Raw genomic sequence first — 24035 nt, forward strand, 5'->3', positions numbered from 1 at the left:
CACCTGTAAAACAGCACTAACAGTATTTACTCTTCCACACAGTTGGCTCAGGACTGGGGAATGAGAACCCAATTATCACCAGTGCTGCCCCCCAAGGAGCAGCTCATGTCCTGGCTGGGATGGAAATAGAACAAGGCCCCAGTGACGGGCTCAGCTCCCAGAGCCCCGCTGCAGGAGATGGCACACATTTTGCCCTACAGTTGAAAGGTCTGAATGGGAGAGGAGCAGCTTCCTGACCACGTATCAGCTCACCCACAGTGAATTAGCACAACATTTTGTGCATGGTTTCCAAGTGGGCCAACTGAAGGCACCTTCCTGTCCAGCTGCCGTGTGCCGCTGGCTCTGCAGCTCACGCATGCTTATGTGCAGCAGGAAAACCATTTCTAAACAATAAAATTGGCTTCCAGGACTTCTCTACTCCCCTGGGTCCCTCCAACAACGTTTGTGGGCTCTCACTACATTGTGTCACCCTCAGAGGGTTTTTTTTCCTGGTGTTGTGTGAAAGGTTGGAGCACAGCAGGAGAAAGTAATTAACTGAGCAGCCAGTAATTCCGCCATCAAATGAACAAAATGAAAGAGTAACAGAGACTTACACTTAGAGTCACCCCTAAGTGTTTCACATGACAACAGTAAGGAAAACACAGTCCAGACTGATGGCTTAATGTGCATAATATTCCAAAATCTGCAACACTCACTAACTTCTCAGTGGAAATAAAACCTTTGACATCAGAGGGAATACTGTCTGGGCACACAGTGAGGTTACTGACTGCTGGCAATGCAGGGCTGTGCTGATGGGCAGACCCCTGGCACCAAGATCACACCTGCCCAAGCAATGGCACAGTGGGGGAACAGGCACACGTGGGAGCTGATGATGCACAGAGGACAAAACTGAGGTCACACAGCGCCAGACCCAGATACATCCACGCACACACAGGCATGCTGTGCAGCACAGGGGCTCTCCTTGCTGCCAGCACAGCTCAGACCTGCAGTCACCTTGTGCCCGATGTGTCAGACGCTCTGTGGAACGCGGATGCTCTTCTTGTGTGCATTCCCAGGGCACACATCCTGCTCTCCTGCAAGTCTGTAACGTCGCACCTAAAGTCAGTGAAGTGCTAAAGGCTATGGGGGGCAGGGGGCATAGAAAAAGCATCATGATTGCAGCAACAGCGAGAGGGAAAGGAAAAGAGTTAAACTAAAGACAGGAAAAAAATTCAAAACTATATGAGCATAAAATGCAATCACTTCAAGCATGTGTCAAAACAGTGTCAGCTCTTTTTCTATTCATTAAGTCGGCATTTAAACACCCACCAGCTCCTCTTGTTGCTCAGCTCCTCCCAGCACGGTGTGCCGCAGGACTCCATGCTCACTGCCTGCAGGTGGGACAGCGGCAGCACGGGGAGCAGCTCCCATCGCTGTGGGGCCGGGGCTGGGAGACGGTCCTGTTTTCAGATGATGCATAATAGCAATCCGTGTATGCCCCCCACGGGCTTATAAAATGCAACGACCACCAAAGTTCAGAGTTAGAGCCATCACAGGTTCACAGAACCTATGCAGGTAACATGGGGTTTGCAGCCAGCACTGGACACCACCTCCAGCACTGGTTGGTTCTTGGTCCCTCGGCCTGATAGTGGTGTTACAGCACCAGACACAGAAGTGCTTTTCCAGAGGGTTTTGAAGCTGTTACAAAATGTAATGTAAAATCACTGCCAAGTTGCAAAATGTTATGGCAGGTTAGGAAGAAAAAACAAAATATAACTGTAAGAATGACCCCAAACTTTTTGGATTCAATATGCTTTGGTTTCCTTATTTAAAATAACCTCTATTCACTTTATGGAACTTTTCTATTAAAAGTAGAATGACTAGCAAGCAAGCAAATCCTTCCAGAAAAGAGGTGACACTGTACAAAATGGAGTGTGTATTAGGCTGAGAGCACAGTAATTTTCTAGTGACGTATGTACATGAAAGTCTGTCCATTTTCTTGAGTTTCTGGCCTCAAAGCCCTTCCCAGGGGAGGTGCCCAATTCAGCTACATTAAAGGTCTCCTTTAGGTTCAGGGGCCAAGCAGACACAGCCTTCCTTCTTCCCAAGTGCCAGTGGTCAGGCTGTGCCAACAGAACCACCTTCACCACCTTCCAGTGCCCTCTGCACCAACCCGCTGACCTACACAGGTCACCCCTGTCCCACACAAGGGAAGGAGCAAGTCAGCACCTCAGCTGCTGGCATTCCAGTCCTGCCCAAATGTTGCCACACTTCTTGGCCCAAATAAGGCTGCATTGTGCCCCATTTTATTGTGGCAGGTAATGCTGCATGCTCTCAGCAATAGGAACCAAGGTTTTGGTGAAAGGTAGTTTGTTTGTCTGAGGCTTTTTTTTTCTCCTCCTTTATAAAATAAAATAAAATCTCACTGTTAGTAACTATGAGCATTCCTTGCCAGTCCTCAGTCAGCCAAAAAACACATGGGGTCCTTCTGAAAAAATCTCTGTTCTGTGCATGAAGTTATTAACTGCTGGGAAAGGCAGAGAGTTCTTTTGCAGCTGTTCACCAACCGCTGGACATCACCTCACACTCTGTCACCCCTCTGTGTTCTGCAGACTGCTGGAGTCTGAGAAAACGTGGAGAGCTTGGCCAGAGCAGTTACGCTGCTTCTCGAGACATGTTTTCTTTGGGTTCGGCCCCAGGTTCTCAGGCAGCACTGTGAGTCCCTAGTGGAAAATTAAAAAAAAAAGAAAGAAAGAAAACAGCAGGTTGTGCTGCTTTTCAGGAACCCAGAGAACAAACAGGAGTCTCTACTGCGCTGGCAGATGATGAGAGCTGACCGCAGCGCTGGACTGTTCCTCCACATGAGTCATTGGAGAAGCAAGACCCAGCCTTGCCACCAGCCTGCAGCCCCATGGCCCGGCCCCACACCCAGCTAGGGACAGGCTGTGGGCTGCAGGGTGCATCCTGTGTGCCCCACACAGGGACAGATCCATCTGGGCTGGGTCCCATTGGTGACACCCGGGTGCACCTGTGCCACAGCCTTGGTGGCTCCTGGGACCCTTTCATCAGGCCCACAGGCTGTCCCAGCAGTCTGGTTACCAGAAGTGCATGCAGACCTGCACCAAGCAGCTGGTCTAACATTCCAGGTCAGGCCAGAATTACTTTTCTCCCTTTAATTTTATGATTCAACATTTTTATTCTAAAACCATGCCCCCATGCTCAGGGATCAGCAGGTACCTTCCATCAGCACACACCCCGTATCCAGCAGCCCTGGCCAGCCTCAGCACAGAACACCTCACACCACATCCCCCCAGCTGCCCTGCTCATCCCTTGACACGGGGCAGCGCCATCCCCCCGGCCCACACCTGAGCAGGGGCAGCCAGGTTGGCAACCAGAGAAGATGCATCTGATGCATCTGCAGACTGCAGATGCCCCAGGAGACTGTCCCAAATAAACACGCGCTCAGAGAATTGCCATCCCAGCACTACTCACACTTCTTTAAGAGTGTGGCTAAAGCATTTGGTTTACACAGGGTGAAGACATTTGCAGCAGCAGTTTCACACAATAGGGAATATTCATAACCACTCTGAGCACCTACTGGAAGTGCCTGGGGCCTCTGTACCATCAGGAGACTCCTTAGGGTGAGACTTAGAGCGCTGCAGTTGCCAATCGCCTCTCACCTTTTGGTACAGCTGTAGTCTGTGCATCTCCTGCAGGCAGAGCAGTGACAAAACAAGCCAGTACCAACAGCCCCACACACCTGCTCTGCAGAGCCAGGCTGCAGGCTGTCAACCCCAAACTAGCAAAAGAAAGAGTTGTGTTTCACAGGATCATAGAATTGTTAGAGTTGGAAGGGACCTTTAAAGGCCACCTCATTCAACTCCCCTACAACAAACAGGGACGTCTAAGGCTCCATCAGGTGCTCAGAGCCCAGTTCAGCCCTGTGTCTGATGAGGCACCACCATCTCTCTGGGTGAGAGGTGGCCTGTGCCAGCACCTCACCACACTTAGTGTAAAAGCCTTTATCCTTATATCCAATCTAAATCTTCCCTCTTTTAGTTCAAAACCATTTCCCCTGGTCCTGTCACAGCAGACATCTGTCGCAGCTCCGTGTCTCTCCTGTGCTGAGCACTCCCCATCTGGACGCAGCGCTCCAGGTGAGGTCTCACAGCACGGAGCAGAAGGGCAGATCCCCTCCTCACCCTGCTGGCTGTGCTGCTTTGGATGCTCCCAGGATCCAGTTGGCTTTCTGGGTATGAGGGCACAATGCTGCTCATTCCAGCTGCCATCCACCAGCAGCCCAGGTCCTTCTGAGCAGGGCTGTGCTCCATCCTTACACCCCCCAGCTTGCCCTGGTAGTGAGGGTTGCCATGACCCAGGTGCCAGACCTTGCACTTGACTTTGTTGAACCTCATAAGGTTATCCTGGGCTCACTGCTCAGCCTGTCTGAGTTTGTCTGCATGGCATCCTGTCCCTCAGGCATGTTGGCTGTGCTGCACAGCTTGGTGTCATCTGCAAACTTGCTGAGGGCACACCGTTGAGATATTAAAGAGTATCAGGCCCAGCACTGACCCCTGAGGGACACTACTCATCACTGATCTCCATCCAGACATTGAGCCATGGACCAGCACTCTTTAGGTCCAATCTCACAACCAGACCTTTGTCCATCAAACACTCCACCTGTCAAATCCATATCTTTCCAATTTGGAGAAAAAGATGTTATGGGGAACAAAGTCAAAGACCTTACTGAAGCCTGATAGGTGACATCAGTGGCTCTTCCCTTCTCCACTGATGCAGTTACTCCACTAGGTTGGCCAGGCAGGGTCCGACCTGGGAGAAGCCCCGTTAGCTGTCCTTTATCATGTCCCACTTTTCCATGTACCTCATTTGGAAACAGTATCCTAAAGCAACAGTGTTGCAGACAAAAGGTGGTTGCGGGTGGAAATGTGATTGTGGCTGTGAAATTGCTTGTGTAAAATTGTGTATGGTATTTTCACTTTCCATTACCGCTAACCGTGCAGCAGGGCTGTGCATTGCTACATGACAGCTCGTTCTGCTTTTAAAGCAGCAGTGAAATTGGTGCTTGTTATGTGTCCATCACTTACCAAGGGCGACTGACTGGGGCCAGTGCGGGGCTCCCGCATCTAACAAGTTGCACATTTCACACCTCCTATTTTATCTGTGTACATTTTGCAAGGAACAGATCCTGAATCAGATTTTTACTTGCCCCAGAAGTTATTTTCCCTGCTGAGCATTTTCCCTTCCCTTTAAACATATTTTTGCTCGGAAACCAAAGCACGTTGAGATGACGGGACTTCGGAGGCAGCACGAAGAGCTGGGCAGCGCCCGTTAAGGCACCGTGGGACGGAGTACCGTCCCCCTGCGGGTCCCCCTGCTCGCTGCCAGCGCCCTCGCAAGGATCCCAGCTTCAAGCCAGTTCAGAAAGAAGCGAGGGCCCGAGGTTGGAGGAACGACCGCAGCGAGCCAACGACACGCGACGTTTGCACTGTAATGTCACTGCGGACGGACACCCGCATCGGTGCGCGCTCCGCCTCTCGGGGCCGCGAGCCGCCGCAGCCGCCGCCGGGCTCCCAACCCGGCTCCGAACGGCGCGGCCCCGCGCCCGGCCGCGTCCCGGCACCACGCCAGCGGCCGGGATCGGCTCCGCCCCGCCCCGCCCCGCCCGGCGGAGGCAGCGGCTGCGCCCCGCGGCAGACGCGCAGCGCCCCGAGCCATGGCCGTCCGCCGCCTGCTGGGGCTGCTGGCTGCCGCCGCGCTGCTGGGCGCAGGTAGGGCGCGGCGGGATCGGGCGGCGCGGGGCTCCGCGGCGCGGTCGGAGCGCGGTGGCGGCCGCTCCCGGCCCGGGGGCCGTGGTCGCGCCGGGCCTGGGCCGGAATGGGGGCCGGACGCCCGCCTTCCCGCTGCCGGGGCCCGGTGGGACGCGAGAAAGCCGGAGCCGGAGGCTTCGCGGCAGCCTGCGGGGCCGCGGGGAGCCGGGGTGGTGCCGCCGGGCAGCGCGATGTGCGTGGGGGAACCCGCGTCCTTTTTTTGGGGGTAGATATCAATGCAAAGCTTACCGCAACTCTCGTTTCCTTATTCCAGAGACAAGTTATTCTAAAAGGCTTTTTTTGTTTTTGTTATTACATTGTTCTTTTAAATAGGAAGAAAAAAAAAAAAAAGAGCCCTTTTAAAGGCTGTGCCGATAAGACAGCCGGCGGCGATGTGCGAGGCCGCAGAAGAGAGGGCCCTGCGCTCCGCCCAGCCCCGACGTGCTGCGGGACGCGGGGCTGCAGCCGGCAGGGAGCTGGCAGTGGCGGCCCGCCGCCTGTCTGCTCGCCGCGCTGTCCGTGCGCCGTAGCGCAGCGCTCGGTGCCGGTGTGACACAGCGCTGCGGGGCCGGGCCTCGCGTCCCGTTTTGAGATTAAAGCGGCAAACCCGCGATTAGTCAGCAGTGAGGCTGCCGGCGTTCCGCGCTGCCCGCGGCCCGGCCGAACGAAAATGCCGCTCTGTGCCACCCCCAGGTGCTAGGCTGCAGGTCCGGCTCCTAAACGTTTCCGGGCCGCTGCGCATCAGCACGATCTCCGCTGCGAGGTTCCCCAGCCGCCGTCGGCGCCCGGCTCCGCGTGGACAAAGCAGCGCTTACGGCTGCCGGGGCTCCGCGGCCCCGACCCCCGCCTGGGGCTGGCGGCGGCCGCGGGGAGGGCGAGGGCGGCGGTGCGGGGCAGTGCCGTTATGCGGGGCTCCGGCCCGGCACTGCGGGTTCATGCTTTCTCGGCTCCCGCCGTTCCGGGGCAGCGCCGGAATCCCAGCGCCCGGCTGCGGGATCGCGGACAGAGCTGTGGGCTGAAAAGCAGCTGGACGGGTTCTGCTCTGCAGAGCTTTACCAGAGCCAGGGCTCTGCTGGCGCAGTGCTTTAGTGCAGAGATACGTGGCTTTTCCAGAAAGCAGGGAGGCTTGAGCCGTTCAGGTTTGGCCAAGTGCTTGTCTAGGTGTTGCAGAACGCAGCTGAACAGGGGCTGCCCACACTGCTGGGCCTCTTCTAAGTCTCCTGTCCATAAGCCTGCATGGATAGCACTGACGTGCTGTCATGGAAAGGTGGCACATCTGATCGCTGAGGTCACTGCACCCACGGAGAGCACGAGGTTATCCCTGGCAGACCTGTCAGAAAGGACATGCACAGATAAGAAAAACCTGGAGAGAATCTGATTACAGGTGAGCGGTGGCTTGGCACATCAGTGGAGCTGCAGCACGGGCTGGCGGTGTTCTGCATCCCACCCTGCATCTCACACAGCCTTCAGTGCCCCCTCACGGCCCCAGAGCTGGTGATCATGGCTAAAGTGTTGCACCCACCTGTGGGGACAGTCGGGGTGGGAGCGTGGCGCCGCGTGGCTCCGCTGTCGTGCAAAGCGTTTACGTTTGCAAACAGCATTGGTTATAAGACGTGGTTATGTCACTGAATTTATCATTGGTAGATAAGGGTAGCATTGCATTTAAGGAATAATTTTTACCTTGATGGTCTTTGGCAAAGTGGGAGAAGCTTTTGTTAGAAGTTATCTCTGATCTTGGAACAAATCTATGTTAATTAAATGTGCTGTGCCCAGATATTTGTGAGCGGAGCTTTGGACGCAGTTGATTTCCTTACCCCTGTTTTAGAGCTTTTAGAGCTTTTCTTCTCTGAGCCCAGTGACAGCGTGCTCAGAAGTGGCCATCTAACTTTTTTGTATAGAGAAACTAACCAATTGTCATTTTTTCCCTGGCATCTGTTGCCCAAGTGGACAGCAGCACTGAGCTGAAGGAACTGTCAGCAGTGCTCTGCTTGAAGACCAGTTTGTTTCTTCTTAGAAAAATATCTCTTGGAGGTTTGAGACTCCAGTGTTGTGGTTAGCTCGGGGAAACCAGGCCTTGGTTGTGCTCTTTGCTTCCACAGTTCAGGCTGAGAGAGGTGAGAGGCTCAGTGCTGCACTTCTTGTGGCTCAGTGAGCCTGTTTGCATACAGCTCAATCATTTCCTGCCCCATGAATAGCAAACCGCTCTGGTTACGTAGGTGGCCTCTGTGGCAGTAGGTGACTAAACCAGGTCCTCCACATTTCCTCATCTAGAGAAGTAGTTCATGTCAGGCTTAAACAACTGTATTCTGTTCCCTTAAAACCATGGAAGACGGAGCAGCAGCAGGACAGTGGGGATGCCGTGGAGGGAGGCAGATGGAATTAGGGGGCAGGAAGGCAGTGGGAGAGACTCGGTCTGGAATAACCCCTGCCATGTCCCCAGCACTGAGGCAGGGACATGTCTCGCAGGTGCAAGAGCAGGCTCATTGCTCTCTACAGCTCCCTGGAAGGAGAGTGTGATGAGGTAGGGGTTGGCCTCTGCTCCCAGTATCAGTGATAGGATGATTGGGAATGGCCTCAAGTTGTGCCAGGGGAGATTGATGTTGTGCTGAGGGATGTGGTTTAGTGGGAAATACTGGTGGTAGATGGACAGTTGGACTGGACAACCTTGTAGGTCTTTTCTGACCTTGGTGATTCTGTGATTCTGTGATGCTGAAGGCTGTGCCCCTCTCTCTGTGTCCCATCTGCCAGCATCATCCAAATCAGTTTCCAGAAGCAATCCACTTCCCCCGGCACAACAAGGCAGGAGCAGTTCCATGTGAGGGACTGGCTTGTTCTCCACGTAATTCCCTGTTTACCTACTTTAACTACAGCACCTCCTCTTGGTCTCTATCTGATGAGAGCAGTCTCCCAGCAGGGAATCAGGTGTTGTTTAATCTCCTGTTTTGGTTTTATTCAGGCTCCTGCATCCCTGGCTTTGCCATCCCTTATTCTGTGTCAGACTAGGAATGAACAACCCTGGTGCCACAATTTGTCATCTGGTTGGTGAGCAGGCACCTCTGCCCCTGGGCAAACCTGGAGTCATTGCTGTGTGTGTAAGCAGAAATCAGATCGGTGATCTGAGCACTGAGCACAGCCTGTGGTGACCCACTGTGCCAGGGGAAATGTGCGGGCAGCCCTGTGGTTTGTGCCCTGTGTGCAGAGGAAGAGGAACTCTCTGTGTTTCCTGAGCATCACTAGGAATGGCAAATGTCTGAGCTGGGTCCGAGCTTCCTGCAGGTGCTGGGATGATGATTCCTGCTGCCTCTGCCCTGGGAAGCAGGTTTGGGAATGGGCAAAGCACAGCGTGTGTCAGGAGCCCCACGCCACTGGCTTCAGAGCGATGAGCCTGGATCGGCACGGACAGCTTGCTGCCCACTCACAGTGTGGTGATGGCAGGGAGCCCTGGGGCTGTCTGACCTTAAGCGTGGGCTGGGTGCTGCAGCTCCCATGGGGTCTGCAGGTCCCGCTGCCCCTATGGGTGCTGGTGGTGCTGCTGCTGGCAGGTGGAACGCGGCCTCTATCAGCCTCTCTGCAAAGAGAAAGTCTTCATTATGCAAATTCTCATCTTAAAGCTTTATTCATGTGCTTCCTGTCAGGCTTTCCTTTAATCTCAAGAGCAAGATTGCTTGGAATTACCATACTCTCGTTAATTGCATGAAAAAAAAAATTACAGCAGAGGTTGTTTTTGCTTCAATCAGTAGTGATTCTGATTAGTACTTCTGGAAATCAGAATGCTTCCCTGGGTGCGGAGGCTCGGCCACAGCAGGCGCGGGGCAGCAGGGCAGCAGGGCAGCAGGGCAGCAGGGCACATCTCCCCTCAGCCCCCTCCGTGGGCTCCCGGCTCCTCGGGCGGCCGCAGGGCCGGTGCTGCACGGGGCGGTGCTGAGCCGCGCTGGGAGCGGAGGGCGGCACGCTTCTTGTGGCGCAGCCGGTGCGCTGCGCGTGAGCTGCGGTGCTGTGCGCTGAGCTCTGCCAGGCTGCGAGGCTTAATTAGATCGTATGTAATCGTATGGACGAAAAGGCTGACGAGCACAGCCGTGCTCTCGAGCTGCCTGCCGCAGAAACAATGAGGGAGGACACATGGGGGTGCGATGCTCTCTGCCCCCAGCCTGCAGCCGGCTGTGATGGAAGCACCCGGCCCAGCTCGGGACACTGCAGTGCCCGGCCCTGTCCGGCCCGGCAGCGCTGCCCTTTGGGAGCTGACGTTTCGGGTCGCCGCATGGAAGGAAAGTACGGCAAACAGGTCCTGTGCCCGCTTTCCCTGCCGGCCAGCAGCCGCGGGATGCCCAGGCGGGTCGTGACAACGACACAGAGCCCGCGCACGGGGCTGGGGCTGCGATGCACCGGGTGCGCCGCGTCCCGTGGGGAGGCTCACGGCAGCACGGAGACGATCCTCGGGACGGGCCTTGCCCTGCTGCCGCCTGGGGTTCCCTGGAGCACGGCTCGGCTCCCGGAGCTGCCGGGCCGCACGCAGGGCATCGCGTCGCAGCTCAGGCGCCGCTTTCCGTGAAAGTTTTCGGCCGACTCGCGGCTGGCAGCCTTCTGGTGGGCGCTGCCTCGCGGCTGCCATTGTCCTTGTCGGGAGGGCCGTAAATGTATTCATGAAGCGCGCCGGAGCTCAGGTGGCGGCAGCTAAATCCATTTAGTGATAGGAATGAGAGGAAAGCCATTTTAATGTTCTCTCGCAGCGCCGCAGCGCTTAGCAAACCCAAAGGATATTAATTACTCAGCATGCTCCGAGATGTAAAAGCATGAATTTATCAAGACAAATACATTCAGAACGAGGGTAAGTCAACAGTAATTAACGCGGTGCAGGAAGAGGAGGAGCGGCAGGGCAGGCCGGGCTGGGCGCTGGCGGAGCTGCGTGCCCCTCTCGGGGGCCGTCGAGGCAGCGGCGTTCCCACATCGCGTCCCGCTGCCGTGGGGCTGCCTGGCGCAGCTCTGCCTGTTCACCGAGTTTGTTTGCTCTGCTCTGAAGCCTGCACAGTGCTCAGCAAACGCACAACTGCAGCTGTGGGTGAGTGGCAGCCAGAGAGATGAATTGGTGGGCACCGCTTGACAAGTTTAAGCGTGGCGTGTGTTTTTATACCGCATCCATTAGGGCAGACAAATGGAAAATCCGAAGCTGACTGCTCTGCAATCCAACAGTCATGGGTTTGGGGAAGGCTGATGTCTTCCTCGTCGCTGGTGATGGGTCACGTTTAGCAAAAAGCCCTCTAAAACCAAAGCAATTTGAGCACAGGCACCTGGCCAGGCTGCGTGTGGAGGTGACTGACGTCGTGTGCAGTGAGTAACTCCTGTGCTGCTGCTTTGTCCGCAGGTTGTGGGGACGACCCAGGGGAATTCAGCCTAGAAGATGCCCTCGGCCCCGTATGGCGTAAGTCAAATTCATTCACCCCTTACAAAATAAGGGAAAAATAAGAAGTAATAAGTGCAACGTGTCCACTCGGATCTCTCGGCAAGGTGGCAGAGGATGCAGTCTGGCCCCAGTCCCCTGGCAGAGCTGCCTGCGCCCATGGGAGCCGCCTGTGAGCCCCGTGCCTGCTGCTCTGTCCCAGGGCGCAGATCGCAGGGGCTTGGCAGCACATGGGTGCAGCAGAAGCACTCCAGCATTCAGATGGAAATTAATAGGAATGGAGCGGCCACAACTCTTGCTCATAATTTATTCATATACTTCATAAAGCTAACCACTGTTAATGGATAATGGTTTGCGGGGAAAATAAAAATTACAACAAAATAAATAAAACCACCTCCCGAAGCCGATGGCAGCTTGTTTTGCCCTGCGAGCAGTCAGGCCCTGAGCACTGGGGCGTCTGCAGAACTGCTCCAACAGATGGGGAGCTCCGGTATGCGGCACAGTGCTGGGAGCTGCTGTCAGTGCAGTGGCTGGTGGGCAGGGCCTAGCCAAGCATCCGCAGCTTGCTGCTGCTTCCTCTCTGCTCTGTCTCCTGGAGTTGTCCCCTGGAGGAGTTCTCTGCTTGGCATCTGCCCCAGCCAAGCTCTGGGCTGGACCTGCATGGGGCTCCCCTGGGCTCCCACTGTGTGCAGTTGCAGCTGTGTCACAGGGACAAAGGCAGGGCACAGAGCTCTGGCTGTGATGCTGGTGGACTCATCCACCAACTCCTAGTCTTGTGTTCTCGGGGCAGAGGTAGTGTTTCTGGTGATGCCCATGGCTAACATGTTACTCCTCTTTCTATCACAGCCACACCTAAGAGACCCAGTAAGCCGGCCGGTGGGACAGGAGGGAGAGGTGAGATGTTCTTGGCACGTGTTGTTTCAGCGAGTGTCGGCTGTGTGCTGTTGGCAGCAGCTTGGGTGCCAGAATCTTGGTTGGCAGTGAACCACCTTTTGGTTGGCAATAGGCTGTGCTGCAGTGGCTGCTTGTGCTGCCTGAGCTTCCCCTGCCTGCACTGCTTGATGGTGCCTTCTCCACCATCACGGCACAGCCGCTGTGTCCCTTGTGTCTTCTCTCTCCATTGGCAGCGCTGCACACCTGTGCCTACCTAAATGCACTATTGAGGTTTCTGTCTGTTTTGAAGGCAGCCAACATGAGAACATTTATGGCCACAGCTGAGTTCTGCACGCTTTGCAGTATTGTAATGGATTTGACACAGGTCACGGCCGAGCTGCACCGGCTGGCTTTGATCCTGGGGAAGAGCTTTTGCTCCAGGACGTCCCTGGCTTTCACCAAACAGTGCCAGGCATTTTCCCATCCAGGGAAAACCACCTCCGATGGTGGTGGTCGGATCCCTGGCTGCCCAGATCCAAGCTCCGGCCACACTGGAGGATGCTCATGCCCGGCCCTGGCCACGTATCCCTGCTCACACGCCGAGCAGCGCCATGTCCTGGGGGTTGCCCACACAGAGCCCCAGCACTCAGGCTCACCCATCTGCTCTCTCTACAGACTTTGACCTAGCTGATTACTTCGACAACCCAGTGGAGCCCACCAACAAGCCTGCCAGGCCCACTGCCAGGCCCTTCCCACGGCCGGGGAAGCCAGGTGCGTCTCCCGGCCCGTGGCTGCTCTGTGGGAGCTGGGGCTGCGTACAGCCGGGCCCTTGTTGGGTGCACCTTTGGGAGGGTAACAGCATTTTGTTCTCTCCCCTCCGTGGCACTTTCAGACAATGGCTTTTGGGATGTCATCCGCACCACCACCACCAAGCGGCCAAAAACAACGCAGACCCCCCGCAAACAGAACCCAGGTGAGTGCAGCTGCCCAGCCACGCTGTGTCCAGCCCCACTTTGTTCAGGTGAGAGCTGCAGAGGCCCCAGAGTAACCGTGCCATGCAGGAGCGCAGACATACCTGTGGTGGTGGGCTGTGCTTTGTCAAAAAAGTGCTCCCAGGCTCAGCATCAATTTCAGGTGAGATGAAACTTATTTATGAGATAGCAAGCGGGTTGAGATGGTCAGGCTGGCTCCGTTCCACATTTTTGGCTGCCTTTTAGCAAAAGCAGTCTGAAGCTGTTCTGTTAGAGCTGATCTCCTGACCTACTGCACTCCTGAGGGTGCCAGCTGCATTCTGCAGAGACAGACACCTGCTGCAGGGCAGGGCAGTGCGGGACAGCCTGACTGCCAGTGGGCCCGTCCTGCTGCCTGCTCTCCCATCTGATCTGTCTGTTGTCAAGCACATGAGCCACTACACAGGGCGATTCCTGCATCTGCTGCAGCAGCAGCACTGGACAGGAGCGTTTCCTGGACTGATTACTTGTCAGCATCAAGGAGGTTGCTAGAGCTGCTAACCCATCTTGTTTTACAGGGAAGAATCCTTTGGATCTGGACTTGGCTGATGCCCTTGGAGATAGGGACGATGCGAGGGATGGCAGGCAGCCGGCTGTGAGGCCGGAGGAAGGTACATGGGTTTCCCTCTCCCTGCTGTTCTCACCACTGTGTGTTTCTGGGCCCTGTGGGAGCCCCCCAGCACTGGAGGCTCACTGCGGGGCACCCCCTCCATTAAACAGTAGATCGCTGCCAGAAGCTGGGGGTGAGCAGAAGCGGATCATGCCTTGTCTGGGGCTGAGGGGGTTCTATTGCGTTCCCCTCATCCCTGTGCCCAACGGCTGTTTTACTGAGTGCTGTTGGGTTTGCAGTCATAGCCAAGATGTGAACCCAGGGCAGGCTCGGTCCTGGCACAGCACGTGCTGAGGGCCAGGGACTTTTTTTTCCATCTCTGAAATGCTCCGGTGAATGCGTCATTTGTCTGCAAGGATTGCTCCCTTGAGCACTGCTGCTAGAAAACAGACTTTGCACGGGTAGTTTATGGATGTCGAGATGGCTGTATGCCCTCCTCACACGTGTAATTAATAGCCAGGTACTTTATTAGGTTGTACTAACTAGGTGACTTGTCTGCACTTTTGGGGTCTACACTCCGACTGCAAGGCAGGAGGTGTTGGGTGCTGGAATGCAGCACCGTGGCCAGCTGGCTCTGTGGCACATGGCCACACACTGCCCCAGCATCGCAGAGGGTTTCATCTCTGCAGGTTCTGTTCTTGCTTTTGTTTTGTTTCTTTGAAGTTTACACTCATTACTAAGCCCATAAACCACTTTTTTTTTTTTTCTGGTGAGCTGGTGAGTGTCTCCCAGGCTGGAAGGGCAAAAGTTCAATGGCTCCATTAATGCCACTGCCAGCTCCAGCTCCATGATCCTCTTTTCTTTCAGGCAAGATGTAGTCAGTTATTACCTCTTTTATGAGCTTAAAAGAAGGTAATTTGGGGTTGAAGATTCTGCTAACTCTGTCATTGTGAGGGAGGGGATCTGCCCATTGACCCTGATCTGTCCTTGCTCATGGAGCAGCTGGAGCCACTGGTGGGAACATGCTGGGCCATGGTGCAGCTGCTCCTGCTGCACAAAATGCCCAGCAGAACCCTCAGAACATCCACAGGGTTTGTAGGGGACACCGAGGGGAACACAGCAGCCTCAGCCTTCCTGTGGGCAGTACTGCTGGCAGCTGCTCTGCCAGCCACATGGTGCTTGGGAGGGTTCAGAACCCCCACAGCCCCATTCCCAGCCCTCCATGTTCCCTGGAAGCACCCATAGATGCTGTGACAGGGACAGAAACCAGGCTCTCTGGCCCCTTGCACCCTGAGCAGACCTGCACTCTTTTTCACTTCCCATTCCACTCGTTGCTTTCTGGTGGCTGCAGCACTCACCCCTTGGAGGGCAGCAGTAGGGATGATTTCCTTTTGCTCTCCAATCACAGTTTGTTGTTATTTTTCAAGGATTTTCGGACAGTGACCTGGAAGGCATTGTGGATGATGGCTACAGCCCTGACAAGAAGAAAGGTAGGGAGGGCCCACGGGCAGGTTGGTGCTGCCAGCATGGGGCAGAGATGGCCATGCTGCAGGGACCCTTGAGGGCATCTCCACATGGCAGGGAGACCCCACAGTGGGTCTGAGGGGATTGGCAGGGACGCTTGCTGTCCTGGTAGCGGTGGTTGGCACTGGTGGCCCTGGGCCAGCCAGCCCACGCTACAGCTACCAGCAGATGCCAGGTTGTCCCTCAGCACCTGGCAGAAGGAGTACGGCTGTGGGGTTGGAATGGTGCTTCTTGTCCCTCATCCCCTGCTGTGCTGACCCCGTGGGGCTCTCACCCCGCTCCTCATGGACGCTGTCCCTCCTCTCAGGATGCGACCGCTGGTTTCAGGAACAGGAAACAAGCTGCGCTTGGCTCAGCCTGCACAGAGAGCCATGGTATTAAATATTAAAGGCAGTCGAGTTAGAAATGGCGAACACCACCAGCCCGGTCGACATTTAATGAATCACCGTGCCAAGGACAAACCGCACTGAAGGCATTAATACAGTGCTGACCTGCTTCTGTAATGCGGGATTTAAGCAGCTAGCTCAGAGCTGCAGCTTCCAGCAGCAGCCATTTCTCCCAGCTCCAGCTGTGCGCAGTTGTCCCAGCGTCACATGCAGCTGCTCCGGTGTCACATATAGACACCCCCATGTCACGTACAGGTATGCCAGCCCGCAGCTCAGGCAGCTGCCCCCTCTGATGGCACAAGGATGCCACACTGCGATGAGGAGCTCAGTGCGGGGTGGGGGTTGTGTGAGGGCCGGGCTGCTGACGGGTCTTTTCTCTTGCAGGATCTGGAGGCAACACCGACAGCCAAGGTAGGGCCATGGGGGCTGCGGGGGGAGCGGGGCCTGGGAACCTCCCCACCACTCAGCGCCTTTCTGTGCCCTGCAGACAACCGGGTGGAAACGGGCACCATCGCTGGCATTGCCAGTGCCCTGGCCATGGCACTTGTGGGGGCTGTCTCCAGCTACATCTCCTACCAGCAGAAGAAGTTCTGCTTCAGCATCCAGCGTAAGGAGCCCCGGCTGGGGGTGGGAGGGCTGCCGGGTGGAGGATTGCAGAGTGGGACTTGGTGTGTGGGGACAGCCCTCCAAGTGAAGGCAAGCCATGCATTGTCTGCCAAAGGGACTGAGAACGCATTGGCAGCGTTGGTTGTGGCATCCCACCTGGCTGCCCTCGATTCCAGTTTGTACTGAAGTTCTAGCATGCCCGGCATGGCAGCACTCAGCAGCAGCTTTCAGACCACAACTGTCTGCTGTCAGCCTCCAGCCTCCATCAGACTGCTCTGGCCATATGGGACTGGTGAAGGGTGAAGGAGTTATGCTTGGCTTTCCAGTTGATAAATCGATTGAGGCATGGGAACTAAGGAGTGTTGGTGGGTGTGATGTTGCTGCAGTTGCAGTGCTGTGGTGATCAGCACCTGCTCTTCTGCTCTGGGCCAGCCCCCAACAGAAGTGTTCCCTGAGAGCCCTGGTGAGGTAACAGCTGTTTCGTACCCTCTCTGTGCCTGGCCTTTGGGAAGGGTCAGTGGGGAGGGTTGTGCACCGCACTGTGGGGGGCTTACAGGGCACGTAGCCCTGCTGTGGGTAAGGGTGGGTGCAGCCAAAGGGCAGAGGTGCAGGCAGCTGGGAAAGGCTGCCTTCAAAGAAATCCCATGAATTCTCGTGAGAACCTCATGTGCTCTGGGGAAGGGTGTCTGGGGGCTGGAAATTTGGGTGGGAATCATGTTATTTTCCCAGTTGTGTCTCAACAAACAGGAGTGTTTTGGTAAATTAGATCAGCGGGGAGAGTCAAATGAATGTGATGGAATGAAACTCCCTTGTATATTCCCTCCACTTAAATGATATTTTGGTAAGAATAAATAATTTTAAAAAAAGAGAGTAAAGGCTTTGATGAGGGGAAAGCTGAGATGCACAAAGTCCCAGAAAGGCAGCAGGAAATTAAAGTTAATTATAAAGGAGGATTAATTTAAGCCATCAGACACGGCATGCTGGGCTAATGTCAGGCCTTAGACTCCTTGCAATGCATGACAGCAATCTGCAAGCCGTCAGCCACTGCAGAAATGGCTTTTCTCTGAAGAAGCAGAATGGCACTGGGTGTTATCCCAGCAGCATGCGTGCCTGGGGACAGCAGTGGGCCCACTGTGTGCCCTTGCCTCACGGCCATGCCCTCCTTCCTGGGGCTGATGCAGGAGAGTTGGCTGGAGCTCGCCCATCTGAGCCAACCTCTGTGGTGGCTTGAGAACGCAGCACAGCTTTCTCAGCACCAGTCATGGTTTACCAATGTTTCTATGCTGCTGTTAATGCAGAGGAGTTTGCAAAATTGCAGTCTTAGCTTTCAAAACAGACAGGCTCGTTACCACAGGTTTTAAGGCATCAAAGCAAACAATTTCTGCTTTCTAACCTCCCATCTCACTCTCTTTATTGTTGCTTCTCAGAGGGACTTAATGCCGAATACGTGAAAGGGGAGAACATGGAAGCTGTCGTAAGCGAGGAGCCCCAAGGTGAGGCCTGGCCACAAGGGCCATGGGGAGCTCTGGGAGCCGCCCGGTGGCTCTGGGAAGGCTCCGCTCGGGTTGTGCTGCAGCTTTTTGTGTAACAGCCACCGTGATGCTTTTCCTGCTTTATTGCACACCAAGGGTGAGACACCAAGGCTCTCATCCTGCAAATGGCAGCAGTCGATGTTGAGCTCTGATGTTTTCAGCCACCAGAAGCATGCTCCTTCCTTCAGCCGCAGATAAGGGAGGCTGCTGTAAAGGCTGAGGTTGGGTACAGCCGGGCGGCGTTTGGCACCTGTTGCTCGCGCTCATGTTCAGCTGTGTGCTGTCGCACTAACGGCTCTGATTTTCCTCCCCAGTTAAGTACTCAGTGCTGGAAACACAGTCTGCAGAGCCGCCGAAACACGACGGTGCGAAGGCGTGAGGGCACGGCCCCCAGCCGCTCTGCTGGGAGGAACCAGCAAACACCGAGATCTCGCCTGCCTGTAATTTAGCTATTTATTTCATTTGAATCCAAAGCTGTTTGATGTGTCCTTAGGCTTGAACTGGCTTCTTACTGCTCTAGGCTTTAGGGTTAGGATGGCAGTATGTGTTTATTTTTCGTAATATGTTTACATGGAAGGAATACTGCAGGTTTGACTGCAAGTCGTATTCAAACCAGCAGCAGGTGCTTCAGCAGCAATTGCTGTGGGTAAAGGACGAGGTCTTTTGCAAGGACTGCTTACAGGTGTGAGGACAGCAAAGTGCCTGTTATTTGCAACCCAAAGCAAACCAGCCACCTCCCTCGTCAGTCTCCTGTGCCACAGTGCTGCTGCCAAGGCCTGCCCTCGCCGCCTTGGTGCTGCTTCCTGCTCCCCAGCCCTCTCGTATTGATGCCAACATGTGGGGACAGGCACTTCGGGATGTGTTTTCCCAAAGCAATGGGAAGCGAAGCGGCTGCCTAGCGCAGAAGGAACTCCCAGTTTAGATGTAGCCCTGAAATACTTGCATTTTTTAAAATGTTTTGCAAGTCCCAGATTGTGCAAATGTACGTGGACTACCAAAGCACTTCCTTTGATTCAGAGCTGTCAGGCAGACGTGACTGCCACAAGGCCTTGCCATGATCCAGGAGATCCCTCTGGCTCCAGCCATTCTATGACCTTGTATTCCACAGCAACCTTCGAAAGGAAACGGCCCAGCCACGTTTTAAGTACTTTGTAACAGCTACGCAGTTCTTTGTGCTCTTCTCAACACTTGCAGTTTTAAAGCCTTACTCCAGCTCTAGCAGAACAACTGCAGCATTTTGTAAGGGAGACGAGTTCTAACCATACGTGGTGCCTCGTGTATCCAGAGCACTAATAGCAGTATTGTAGACTAACTGTCACTACTTCATTGTACAAAAGTGAGTGGGTTAGAAAAAATAGTTCTCAGCTGTTCTGAGACTGTAAGTCTCTGCTCCTGTGTAATGAGCAATAGCAAGAGAGAGAATGGCCTCATGCTGTGGCAGGGGAAGGTGAGGTTGGATGTTAGGAAATACTTCTCTGAGAGAGTGCTCAGGTGCTGGGCGGGCTGCCCAGGGAGTGGTGGAGTCACTGTCCCTGGCTGTGTTCAAGAAACGCGTGGATGCTGTACTGAGGGACACGGTTTAGTGGTGGTAGGTGGATGGTTGGACTGGGTGATCCTAGAGGTTTTCCAACCTTGGTGATTCTGCGATTCTGTGATTCTAAGACATGCAGAACACACTCCCTGCATTTGTGTACTCAAAGTGTCAGATAGTTTGGGGAAATGATGGTTGGAGAATTCTGCTGGGCACAGGCAGGAGCTCTGATGCTAGGAAAGCCATGTTCCCAGGCTCAGGCTGTGCTTCTCCCTTTCCCACACCATCACCTGGCTTTCCTCTCATAGCTGAATGGGTTTGAAAGCTGTAGCATGAAAAATGCTTTTACAAAATGATTGTACAGGAGGTGTCACAACACTGTATTGATGAGCACTAGGAGTCATTTTAGATTAGATCAGGCAAATATAACCCCATTTCTCTTAGCTGCAGACTGTCTGCATGTTTCCACAACTCTCTGCACACCCAGTGGATGGGACAGGGGGTGCTTAGGATTGCTTATAGGCCATAACCTTTAGGAAGTGGTTACAGCAGGACACAGAAGAAACACACATGTAACTCACAAGTACTTCCTCAGTTTAACTGAGGAAAAACAGCCCTTTCAGAATCCAGAAGCAGACAGCACTTAAAAGTGCTTCTTTCCCTCAGGCCTTTCATACGACTTCAGTGAAAACGTCCGCCTTAACATAACTTCAAGGTTTGGGGTAGGTGGAAAAACATAAACACGCAGTGAAAGGGATGACATTGTCAGAAGTTTACAGTAAGAGAATTAAAAATCTCTCTCTGGGACTTAGGATGGGAAAATACTGACAGTACTGCAGATAAGAAAATCTCGTCCCCAAAGCTGTGATGCGCTGAGTGCCAGCTGAGGCTCCCCTGGCTTCATGCAGTCTGCTTCCTCCTCTGTCTGCCTGGCAGATGGGTGGGAGATGGGGGGAGCTCAGACCTCGCCCCTTACTACAGGCATTACAGCGATGTAACGCTCAGCTGTATTTTCCTGGCAGTGAAGCAAGTGCTGAAAGAAGGGACGCAGCGCTCGCCTCTGTAGCCATCTTCATTTCACTGGTACCCATTCACTTTAATTCTGTGAACGTGGCATTTGTAAAATTCTTGCACTTTAATTCTGTGAACATGGCATGAACTTTCTTGTCCTGTACTTAAAGAGGCAGTGAAACAAGTGGAATACCAGGGTATTATTTTTTTTCCCCAAGTCCCAAAGCGTACACAGAGCTGACTTGAGAGCTCATGGGAGGTTTGCTGTGGGCTCTTTGCTCATGACATCTCACATCTCCAGCTTTGCTAAAGCTCTTTCTCACAGCATGGTTCAGAAAAGCTTTCACAATTACATAGAAAGCAGAACTGAAGGGACTTAACCAGCTCTTCTCCCACTGTTTACCAATTGCTTGCATTTTCCTTTGGCTGTACCATAGCAGGTTCTTCATTTTAGAATACTGTGCCATTGCCTCCTTCAGTTCAGAATACCCTGTTGTGAGTTTCAGATTCTTTTTGGTGCTTTAATAAACTCAGTCATTTTCTCGCAGCCTCATTAAGGAATCCCAGCAAGTGCTGCTCTGCCCTTGTTCACTACTCATTTGTTGTAGCAGCGGAATTTCTCCACTGTACCATTTCAGATCCTGAAAAAGCAAAACGATGAGACAGGGTAAGGCCTTCACATTTGGTTCTGTTGTAAAAGTGAACAAATGAAGTTCAGAAACAAAATTCTTGTGAAAGTAGAGAGTTATACCTTGTGAGTGAAATCCTTATCCAAAAGCAAAGCATATTGCTGACTGCTGCAGAAGCAGTGTATAGCAAATGAAGGCTGAATGTTCTGCTGTGAAAAGACTAATTCTGCCAGCACTGATGTATGCATGTAAGGGTCAGCGGGGGGAAAAGATCAGAATCTGACTTTTGGAAAACATTAAAACAAACTGTCTACTAAGGCATTTTGGACATTTTTTTCTGTGTTGCAAGTCAACTGCAAATGGCACACCATAGCTTTCTATACATAACCTCTTCTACAGCGACACTGGAGACTTCAGTAAGAACAGTGGAAGGAACACCCCTCCCAATGCATCCCAAAATGTCTTTGTGGGGAAACACGCATCATTAAGGGACCGTAATGCGATGGCAAAAGTTAAAGGACATAAGCACACACACGTGGTCATCCCTCTCCTCCTCAGGCCCCTGAGCTTAGGCACTGCAGTGCTCTGCTGACTGCACTCACTGCTGTCAGCCTGTTGCACCCCTGCAGGTTTACATTTTCACAACCAGTGAACGGATCTCCCATGCAATGTAAACGAAGGTTCTGTGTAACAATTGCTTAGCCTGACAGGTTTCAAACTACCTCCTTCTCCCAACTCCTGGTAGAAATAAAATCCCTTCTTCCCAACTGCACATGGTTGGCCTGGCAGTCAAGAGCTGCCTGAGGTAGGATATCAGATGGGATCTCTCAGCACACGAGCAGCACTCCTTTTTGCATCTTCTGCTACGAGGTATCCTCACCTGGGCAATATTCTGAATCGCCCGCTTTACCCTGTCCTCAAACCACCCAACTGCGAGCTGCTGATGGCTTATTTATTTCCAGTCCCAAGGAACCAGCCATTCCTGGCCCTGCTAAATACAGCACGTGGCTTAATACAGCTTTTCTTTCAAACCAGGGGAGAAGTCACTTTCCTTGTTTCAAGCACTAACTGCTTGCAGGGAACAAGAAGGGGTGGATAAGGCTGCTCACCAGCTTCAAAAGCCGCCTTCCATTTTTCTGACACCGGAACACTGACACTTATCTACAGAGGAGGAGGAAGTGTAATTAAGCCCTGAAACAGGACTGAAGTGGCAAAGTGTCTGATGCTGATGATGCACAGTTAACTTCACAAGCAAAAATTGTTTCAACTGTTTCACATGGCTTCAGTCTATTCTGGTATACCAGGCTGACATCGTTGGCTCTCTCAAGTGTGAAACTGAACTGCTTGCTGTCCTTCTGCACGTTCCCTTCACGAGGAGTCAAAAACAAACAAAGCAAAAGAAAATGCGGCCACTGAATTAGAGTTAGCAGTATGGGTGCATCAAGCAGGAAGCAGCATTCTGCTCTAACTCCAAACAGTCCAATGCTGCCTTATTAAAGATTAAAAAAAAAAGATGGACATTGTTAAATCAATAGGAAAAAACATCTGAATATTGGGAAACAGACTGAGTACAGCCTACCGACCACTTCTGTGGTACAAAACTATGCTTTAGCTACCATGTCACCTACACAGAATTTCTGAAAATCACCACATTAAGTGTGTGCAAAACCACCTGTGCCATGTCCACATTACAGCAGGATCCTTGCCCACCCCTGCAGTCAGGCAGATGCCCCAAGCTGCACTGGGATCCACAGATGAACTGGCAGCAGCAGAGGTACGAGGGAGCCTTTGTGGCACAGCACAGGTCTCACACTGCAGTTCTAGGAACTCAAGCTTTTAAAATCTCACAATGCCTAAGCTAATCCGGTCAGCACTTCCACAATAATTACAGAGGAAACACTGTGACTATGAGCACCAATAAAGAGGAAAACTTCAAAAGATTTTCCTTAGTGCTGCATTTCAGAGATAAAATGCTTTGCTTTAATGTACAGTTAAAGCGTCAGGGAAATCTGAAGCATGGTAGTTCTGTTCAATCCCAGCTCAACATATCTTGGCAATGTAAAACTCACTGCTGCCATCACTTTAGCAGAACTTTTTTTTCTTTTCTTTTAAAAACAGAGAAACATTACTCACCTATTCATAAAAAGCATGAGGCTCGTTAGGAGATGCCACCTTGCAGCAGCCTGTACTCAGTTCCTGCAGGCAAATAGCTGTTATAAAGTGCTGCATCACAGAAGGCACACCCAGCCCTGCATGGGGAACTTGGAGTACAGACAGTGCATCTGCCTTGCAGGTGGAGCTGCAGGCACTCACAGCTCACCGCCCTCATTTACTGCACGCTGCACATCTTAATGGCGAGAAACAGAGAAGTGCTGCCTCACATTAAGGGCAGAAGCACGACAGCACACAGCTATCACAGAGTAAAGCACTCCATTCCCATACAGAGCGTCACATTCTTAACAGGGCTCAATTCCCAGCGGCAGAACTTGAAGCACAAATTGGAAAGCACACCTGCAGCGCTTCAGCACGTCAAGGAGAGGAACCAGAATCTCCCAAAACAGTGAGGAAAAGGAACAGGAAGATTTTCAGCATGCACCACTTCTGTGCCTTTCTACAGAGGCCATCTGTACACCTGTTAACGAGGCCACGGCACCGCTGTCTTGAAAAGCTGGATGTTACAGCTATCAAGTACCTGCACAAGTATTAATGCCTGTGGGTATTGCTGTTGGGAATCTGTATTTTAAATGAAGATTGAGATGCATTATTCACTTTACAGAAAAAAAATGCTAGCAAGAGTTTAAAAAACAGCCAGCTGGCTTTATTCCAAGCAAACCAATTAAGCTCATATTATTTAAAAAACTTTGTCAAACAAAGTCATTATGAGTTAAGGTCTTTGAATGCGTTTGGGTAGGCAGGATCCGTTTTCTCAGAGCCTAAGAACATCAGCTGAACATCACACACACATATATGAACAGACATGCCTCTGCATTTTGTGTGTACAGTTTAAAATAAAACACTGCTAACAACATGTGGAGCTATACAGATATACAATTTGCACAGCCGAGTGTCATTTCAACCCCCAGTGCTATTATTTGCTAGAAAACAAACCCGTACTTTGAACAAGACCTTGATGTGATTAAGTCCACCCCTCACTCAGGAGGCTGAAGCTGAACAATAAACT

The 24035-nt window shown here is 53.0% G+C and overlaps 1 protein-coding gene across 1 annotated transcript; it reads left to right on the forward strand.

Moving 5' to 3' along the window:
* Positions 1 to 5490: 5490 nt before the first annotated feature.
* On the forward strand, positions 5491 to 21191 carry CD99L2 (CD99 molecule like 2). The gene is given in 12 exon segments (XM_048959939.1): positions 5491 to 5642; positions 5644 to 5768; positions 11167 to 11223; positions 12049 to 12096; positions 12751 to 12846; positions 12968 to 13048; positions 13604 to 13696; positions 15063 to 15125; positions 15930 to 15956; positions 16033 to 16152; positions 17579 to 17644; positions 17998 to 21191. Coding segments are annotated over 12 exon segments (993 nt in total). The 3' UTR covers positions 18063 to 21191.
* Positions 21192 to 24035: the final 2844 nt, after the last annotated feature.

This window comes from Lagopus muta, chromosome 13 (assembly GCF_023343835.1).
Source record: "Lagopus muta isolate bLagMut1 chromosome 13, bLagMut1 primary, whole genome shotgun sequence".
NCBI classification, from domain to species: domain Eukaryota; kingdom Metazoa; phylum Chordata; class Aves; order Galliformes; family Phasianidae; genus Lagopus; species Lagopus muta.